Source organism: Eucyclogobius newberryi, unplaced genomic scaffold (genome assembly GCF_026437365.1).
Source record: "Eucyclogobius newberryi isolate DKJ021-1_F unplaced genomic scaffold, fEucNew1.0.hap1 SCAF_7, whole genome shotgun sequence".
Classification (NCBI taxonomy): domain Eukaryota; kingdom Metazoa; phylum Chordata; class Actinopteri; order Gobiiformes; family Gobiidae; genus Eucyclogobius; species Eucyclogobius newberryi.
The window spans coordinates 31,146,735-31,155,202 of record NW_027316389.1 but is presented as its reverse complement, the minus strand read 5'-3'; the positions used below and the strand labels follow the sequence as shown (position 1 = coordinate 31,155,202).

The 8,468-nt window shown below is 43.4% G+C and overlaps 1 protein-coding gene across 4 annotated transcripts; it reads right to left on the bottom strand.

The window, feature by feature from the left end:
• Positions 1-3,397: 3,397 nt before the first annotated feature.
• On the bottom strand, positions 3,398-7,923 carry tmem263 (transmembrane protein 263). 4 transcript variants are annotated; one of them, XM_072435181.1, is made up of 3 exons: positions 7,743-7,923; positions 6,412-6,478; positions 3,398-4,199 (listed from the first exon to the last, which is right to left on the bottom strand). In XM_072435181.1, the coding sequence occupies exons 2-3, from the start codon at positions 6,476-6,478 to the stop codon at positions 3,898-3,900; spliced, it is 369 nt and encodes a 122-aa protein (XP_072291282.1). In that variant the 5' UTR covers positions 7,743-7,923; the 3' UTR covers positions 3,398-3,897. The 4 variants fall into 4 exon arrangements, with proteins under 4 accessions (XP_072291282.1, XP_072291284.1, XP_072291283.1 ...); XM_072435183.1 differs by having other exon boundaries at positions 6,412-6,482; positions 7,751-7,923; XM_072435182.1 differs by lacking the exon at positions 7,743-7,923 and adding an exon at positions 7,550-7,642 and having other exon boundaries at positions 6,412-6,482.
• Positions 7,924-8,468: the final 545 nt, after the last annotated feature.

Below are 8,468 nucleotides of genomic sequence, written 5' to 3'. Positions count from 1 at the left end.
CTGGCACCAGCAGGAGGCTGCTCCATGTTTAGTCCTGACTCTGGCGCCAGCAGGAGGCCGCTCCATGTTTAGTCCTGACTCTGGCACCAGCAGGAGGCCGCTCCATGTTTAGTCCTGACTCTGGCACCAGCAGGAGGCCGCTCCATGTTTAGTCCTGACTCTGGGCACCAGCAGGAGGCCGGTCCATGTTTAGTCCTGACTCTGGCACCAGCAGGAGGCCGGTCCATGTTTAGTCCTGACTCTGGCACCAGCAGGAGGCTGGTCCATGTTTAGTCCTGACTCTGGCACCAGCAGGAGGCTGGTCCATGTTTAGTCCTGACTCTGGACTCTGGCACCAGCAGGAGGCCGCTCCATGTTTAGTCCTGACTCTGGCACCAGCAGGAGGCTGGTCCATGTTTAGTCCTGACTCTGGCACCAGCAGGAGGCTGGTCCATGTTTAGTCCTGACTCTGGCACCAGCAGGAGGCTGGTCCATGTTTAGTCCTGACTCTGGACTCTGGCACCAGCAGGAGGCCGCTCCATGTTTAGTCCTGACTCTGGCACCAGCAGGAGGCTGGTCCATGTTTAGTCCTGACTCTGGCACCAGCAGGAGGCTGGTCCATGTTTAGTCCTGACTCTGGCACCAGCAGGAGGCTGGTCCATGTTTAGTCCTGACTCTGGACTCTGGCACCAGCAGGAGGCCGCTCCATGTTTAGTCCTGACTCTGGCACCAGCAGGAGGCTGCTCCATGTTTAGTCCTGACTCTGGCGCCAGCAGGAGGCCGCTCCATGTTTAGTCCTGACTCTGGCACCAGCAGGAGGCCGCTCCATGTTTAGTCCTGACTCTGGCACCAGCAGGAGGCCGCTCCATGTTTAGTCCTGACTCTGGGCACCAGCAGGAGGCCGGTCCATGTTTAGTCCTGACTCTGGCACCAGCAGGAGGCCGGTCCATGTTTAGTCCTGACTCTGGCACCAGCAGGAGGCTGGTCCATGTTTAGTCCTGACTCTGGCACCAGCAGGAGGCTGGTCCATGTTTAGTCCTGACTCTGGACTCTGGCACCAGCAGGAGGCCGCTCCATGTTTAGTCCTGACTCTGGCACCAGCAGGAGGCTGGTCCATGTTTAGTCCTGACTCTGGCACCAGCAGGAGGCTGGTCCATGTTTAGTCCTGACTCTGGCACCAGCAGGAGGCTGGTCCATGTTTAGTCCTGACTCTGGACTCTGGCACCAGCAGGAGGCCGCTCCATGTTTAGTCCTGACTCTGGCACCAGCAGGAGGCTGCTCCATGTTTAGTCCTGACTCTGGCACCAGCAGGAGACCGGTCCATGTTTAGTCCTGACTCTGGCACCAGCAGGAGGCCGCTCCATGTTTAGTCCTGACTCTGGGCACCAGCAGGAGGCCGGTCCATGTTTAGTCCTGACTCTGGCACCAGCAGGAGGCCGGTCCATGTTTAGTCCTGACTCTGGCACCAGCAGGAGGCTGGTCCATGTTTAGTCCTGACTCTGGACTCTGGCACCAGCAGGAGGCCGGTCCATGTTTAGTCCTGACTCTGGCACCAGCAGGAGGCTGGTCCATGTTTAGTCCTGACTCTGGCACCAGCAGGAGGCTGGTCCATGTTTAGTCCTGACTCTGGCACCAGCAGGAGGCTGGTCCATGTTTAGTCCTGACTCTGGACTCTGGCACCAGCAGGAGGTCGCTCCATGTTTAGTCCTGACTCTGGCACCAGCAGGAGGCCGCTCCATGTTTAGTCCTGACTCTGGGCACCAGCAGGAGGCCGGTCCATGTTTAGTCCTGACTCTGGCACCAGCAGGAGGCCGGTCCATGTTTAGTCCTGACTCTGGCACCAGCAGGAGGCCGGTCCATGTTTAGTCCTGACTCTGGCACCAGCAGGAGGCCGGTCCATGTTTAGTCCTGACTCTGGCACCAGCAGGAGGCCGGTCCATGTTTAGTCCTGACTCTGGCACCAGCAGGAGGCCGCTCCATGTTTAGTCCTGACTCTGGCACCAGCAGGAGGCCGCTCCATGTTTAGTCCTGACTCTGGCACCAGCAGGAGGCCGCTCCATGTTTAGTCCTGACTCTGGCACTAGCAGGAGGCCGGTCGCTGAGGTCCTCAGAGTCCGAGATGGTTCATATGGCACTCACATGTCCAAGATGTACTTTGGTGCTAGGCCATGGAGAGACTTGTACACAAGCAGAGCTGCTTTAAAGTCTCTTCTCTGAGCCACCGGGGGCAGTGCAGAGACCTGAGAACAGACTTTGGAGAGGCCAGTGAGCAGGCTGTTACAGTAGTCTAACTCGGTGGTTACCACATTGAGGGTCGTGACCCCCGAGGGGTCGCGTAGTAAGAGCTTGGGGTCGCAGAATGATTTAATAAAGTCCGTCATACTTTTTTTGTTTTAAATAAAAAACTTATGTTTCCCTGAAATTGGCTCGGATAACATAATAAACTACTAAAACATATACAAATAAACCTTTAAAACTTGAATTTTATTGATTTGACGTGGCGGTTAAAGTTCTAGTCTGAGTCCATTATTACCCCCATATTTCTGACTTGACTTGTAGGTTAACAGGAATAATTGATATTCCAATTAAAGTCATACATTTAACATAAAAGTAAAAAGCTGATGAACTAGATTGAAAAAAAAGCCTGCAAATGTTGAGGAGTCAGGTCTCATGACTGACCGTATGAAACTGTATGATGTGACTTATTCTATGTATACACGATCAAATATTGCAATGTTATTTTACCAAAATGAGGTCAATTAGAATGTTGACATTTTTAAGAGGATGATTTACAATCCATTTGTTTGAAATTGTGCAATAAAGATCCACATTGACCTGTTCCTATTACCAAACAAACTGAGAAATGTCAAAATGTCCTTTCAATGACCCGACCTCATTACAGGCCATTTCAGATGTTCTTCCTCTTAAAGTGAACCTTCCAAATCCTTTACTCTGTATGAATATCTATTTCCCCCGTGTTTCATATACCTGTGTATAAAGTCCACGTTCTTACACTGCAATAAAGAATAAAACCAATTCAAGTATTTTCAAATCTTTATTCGAATATCTGAATATATAGCCATTATAAGATTGCAACATTCTACAACACTGTTTAACAGTTTTGAAACCTACTTTATGCACAGTACAAAGCTCAAAGGCTTTTGGAAGTTAAAAAGTAGTATAAAAATCTTTATTAAACGCACATAATCAAATCTAATTATTTGCAGGTTTTTGAAACTTTAAGATTTTGCGAAAATGAAATGGAGCATCAGAACCTTAAAGGAGTTGCAGATAACAGATTTTCTTTTTGTTAAGAGAGAATTTGTGTCATGGTAAAGAAAATGTAATGTTTTTAAAGTTAATGCAACAGTAGGTCCATTTATTTTAACTGTAAAAATAGTTCACCTCATCAAAATAGTTTATTTGTTATATTATATCTTTATATATGTGTGAGAGTGGGGCGTTTGGACAAAATCACCAGCTTAAAATAAACAAAAAAGAACCCAAAGGAGAAAGCAGAAAATGTAATACTGTGCTCTCCCAAAAGAAAGGTCGGCAGTGGACAGATCACTGATTGTCTTGCAAAATGTAACAGTACTTGTATTGAACCTAAGAAATACACCAAAAAATAAAATAAAAAAGTCTATGCAGAATTTACTTGCGAAGTTTTACAATGATAAAGTTTTGCTGGAATTATTTTAATGGAGTATTTGTTGTCTTTTGCACTTTTAGACCTTACATTATAAACAGGAACATGTAAGGGGCTAACAGCAAACACACATTTAACAAACGCACACAATCTAATGACCAAAAAAAAGAAAGTATTCACCCCTCACCAAACCTTCACTGAAATTGTCCTGTGTTGGTCTTTCTTTATTATCTCATATTGATCCGTTCATCTTCATCTCCATCGCCCTGTCAGTCAGACTTGTCCTTCTTTTTGCCACCTCCTCCAATGGGAACTTTGCTGACCACTGCCGAGCCCACAGCAGACACTCCTCCAGCTACAGCGCACACTCCGCCTTTGACCAGGCCCACACCCATGCCTGGCACCGCGGCGACTGAGGTCACTGCGGTTTTAGTCAGGTCATAACCTTTCCCTCCGACCCAGGCCACGCCTCCCACCGTGGCTCCGACTGCGCCTTTGGTGACGCCGTACAGCCCTCCTGCTATCCGGCCAAACAAGCCCGGCTGTGGCTGGGGGTGGTCCTTGTTGGGATCTGCAGTAAAACACAGATACAGACATGCTTTTCAAACAAAATGCTGAAAGCTCATTACTAAAGGCTGGGGTGGTCATATAGATCAGAATCAGGTTTATTGCCATCGTCATTGAACAGTTCGCAAACATAGGAACTTGTTTCAGCGTTAAGGTCAAACATAAAGCAATGAATAATAAAATAATAATACTGTTGTTGTTGTTGTTGTTGTTGTTTTATGGCGGTTGGCATCCAATTGTTGCATTACCGCCAGACTTTATTCCTCAGACTGTCGTAGTCCTCAGACTGTCGTAGTCCGTAAAAGAACTCCTTCCATTGCTTTGGTGTTACAAAGCCCATGAGGTCATGATACTAATAATAGCAACGTCTATAGAATCAAATATGGTATGCATAAAATAAGAATGTACTAATAAAATAAAGTAAAAAATAAATTAATAAATTTGAGCAAGTATTGATTTGACACATCGACAAAACAGAATAAGATTTGACCTTTCCTGAACAGTTTTAGAATAATCTTGAGCTTTATCAGAAGTAGTTAGTGAGTGCATAAAATAAATGGAAATTACATTCCATCTTGTCAAAAAAAAAAAATAAGAGAATTCTATTATAAGATAAGATATTCCTTTATTGTCCCACATGGGGAAATTTCATTGGTGCAACGCAGGTAGATACAGAGGTAGATACAGAAGAACAGATCACTTATAGGAAGTCTGAAAAACACTTTCACTAGAAGATCTCCTATATTGTGCTATCTAAAATTGGCATCTAGTATTAAGCCTTTTCCTTAGTATCACTATTGAGTTTGACATTTTAGTCATGTGAGACGTTACCATTTAAAGGCTGTAGAAATTGTTCCGAGTTATAAAGTAAAAGTATACTTCATTGACTCCCAGGTGGAAATGATTTATCTGCATTTTATCTATCCTACATTTGGGATTATGGGGGAAACTCAAGAGCCACGGGAAGAACACGCAATCTCCGTACTAAAAGGACCCCACACTGCCAGTGAGTTGAGCCGGGTACATTCCTGTTGGGAAGTGAGAGTTCTAACCACTCGACCCACTGTGATATTTTGCTCCCCAAATGTATCTAACTCTGCTAAAAACAAAAACTAAATCTTGGATCAATGTTTATATCACATCTCAAACCACTATAAAAAAGGTGGATGAGTCATTACTAGAGTAACAAAATGTCAGGAACTTTAAAAATTGGAAAATGTCCATGAGAATGATCAGGAATTTAGAGGAATAAACAGAATCAATACTTCTGGATGTCTCTGAACAAGGAGTTATGTACAGAGCCATAACAATCTGAATTTATGCAAATGCACTGCTTTCACAATCACAACCAACTGTGAAAATGTTATGGCAAGGTGTGACCTCCAGGGCAACCATTATAGCATTTAAGAGGATAGACACTTATTCTACCTTGCCTGGAATATCCAGAATGATTCAGCTGTATTTTTTATGCACATCGATATCAGTCTGTCACTTCATAACCTGAGCCTGTTCAGATGACCAGTGAGTCAGGGACACATGGTCCATGTCACGTATGGTTATATTTGTGTCTCAAGTGCTGTTGTTTCAGTCATCCTCTGATAAAGATTAGCTGCATAAGAGCACAAATGATAATGTCTATGGGATCACACTAAACAGATGATAGTTTGGTGATATATCAAACAATACATAGATTTAAAACAGAGTAACCAATTAAAACTGTGACCATAAAGAGACAGATGATTAGGACTGAACTCACTGAGAGCGGACAAGGTGAAGATACTGCAAAACTTTCAAGAGAATCCAGCTTCAAAATATTTGAAGAATAAAATGTTTTATATTTTTGTGTAGTTTGGGGGATTAATTCATGTATAAAAAAAGTCAGTAGCTAACATTCAGCAAAAAATATTATCCATTATATGCGTTTTGATCAATTTGACCAAACCTATTCCTGACATAGCCCAAAAAGCTTCATGAACCACGGCTGTTCATGAATTTAGTTTGGGGGGGTCAGATAGTATTCAAAACTATGATATTATCATTTACTACCATGCTATCAAGAGATCTATTAGTATTAGTTTAGTGCATGGCATGCTTATCTGGTATGTAATCTCAGATGTATTTCAAACTGTTGCAAAAAGACAGTGACAATAAAATATGCATGATTGCTTTAGGACACCCAGGCTCTAAACCGTCACAGGAGTCGGGGACCTCTTTACCTGTTGGTGCTGGTTCATCTTTGAGGTATGCAGGCACGTCCTCAGGCACCTCCTCTGCCTCACTCATGTCTCTGGAATAACACACAAGGCAGTTATCTCAACTACATTTTTAGGGTCGAGAGAACCAGTCTTCTTCTCAAGGGGTTATTTACACCACTTCTGGCATTTCATTATACTAAAAATGACCGCAGTAGCATAAGCTGATTGACGTAGAAATTACTGCTCGCTTTGGGTGTGCTACAGTTCCCAAAACAAGGCAGACCTGTTCCCGTATTAGTAAAGAGGTTATAAGTTTGCCACCACATCACTGTATGGGCCCAATGTAAACAGAGAAGACGGACATGGTATAAAGCGCTCTGTTGTTTGCACAAGTGGCATTTTAAGGCCATTTATTTATTTTTATTAGTCGACTAATTATTTAACAAAGACCATTTATTCTGCCTTTTTCACACAAATACATAGTTTACAAGTATGTGTAAATCATCCTTTTGTATGAAATCCTGTGAGCTTGCAGTCTCCTTAGTGCACTTTGATCAGATATTTGGTCTGATCGTAGGAGATAATTAATCATTTTTGAGAGGTTTGGTCTTTAATCAACATCAAAGACTTCATTTAGTCCACGTCAGCCCTATTGTTTGGAGATTATACCCGGAGAATATACCCAGAGAATACATGTTAATGGAATATGTTGATGTGGGAAGAAAACGTATGCAATAGCAGCATTTCTCCCTCACCCATAAACACTGAGTTAAATACAGCACATACGTGCTCTTGGTCGTGGGGCACATTCTAACCTGTAGAAATCAGTTGAATAACTCATCAAAATGAGAGAAAAACAAATAGGCTAACATGTTTAGCCTTTGTGATGCTAGGTAAATGCTAGGTTAGGCTAGCTGGACGCGCTAGCCGCAACCAACATTCATCATTTTCTCCACTAAAATTACACGTTGTCGTCCAGTACTTTAACGGCATCTAACGTGTCATTTAACAAGTTAAACACATGTCTGGGAGTTTTGAAAAGTGCTAACTGCTATGCTACGTGTGGTTTTAATGTATCTCACCGCCTCAGCAGCGCACTTCGGAGTTTTCTAGTTGGGACATCACAACAGACACGTCACTCCCAAAATAGCAAACGTACCTTCAACCTCGAATTTTACATCAACGCGGGGATCGAATCGTGAGAACAAAAAGCGCACAACGACGACCGAAAACGTGTGTGCGTGGAGGTTTGTGACGGCGCTGGTTCGCGTGAGTGTTCGAGGTAACTTTTAAGAGAGGAGTTCGCGTTGCTTGTGCAGAAAGTTCTCGTGGCTTTTTTTTTTTTTTTTTAGTGTCTTACCTCGTTACGCGCGGATCGAGTTAATTTACCACACTTTTCTTCAAATGGGCATCAACTCCGACAGGTCTGGGGGGAAATCCAGGTTTTTAAAGACCCCGAGATGAAAAGGGAGCAGCCGATGAAGACGAGTTTGCCTGCTGTTTTTAGTGTGTGGACAACCTTTAGTCTCCACCCATAAAGGATACAGAGGTGCAGCCAGCCCTGTCTGCACTAATAAACATTATGCACTTTAGCAGTGGGAATGCTACTGTAGGATACTCTGAAAAAAACACATTTACAACTAAAATTGGAGCTTAGTAAGGCTAGTTAAAATACTGATCCTGACTGATAGTAGTAAGAGATTATTATATCCTGGAGAAGCATGGATCAGGGCTGAGATGGGATGTTTTGAGGACATATTGTACAGGGGTTGAACAATGCTAACGTTATATGTTCTTCTGTAAATAATGTAACCCACTCCATCACTAACGATTATTCTAGTAGTCGACGTGTCAGATTCTAGTCCAGATTCAGTGTTTGATTGAGGAAAATCACATTCGTCACATTTTTTTTAAATACTGCCACTGTCTTTGTAATAAAATGTCGTTTTAGAGTCTGCATTACCCTGAATCACCATCATTATTATAAAATATGATTATTTTTTATAGTCGACTGGTCACGATTTGTATTACACGAGCATGAGGCTCGTGTAATATTTGAGGGAGAAACTAAAACATTC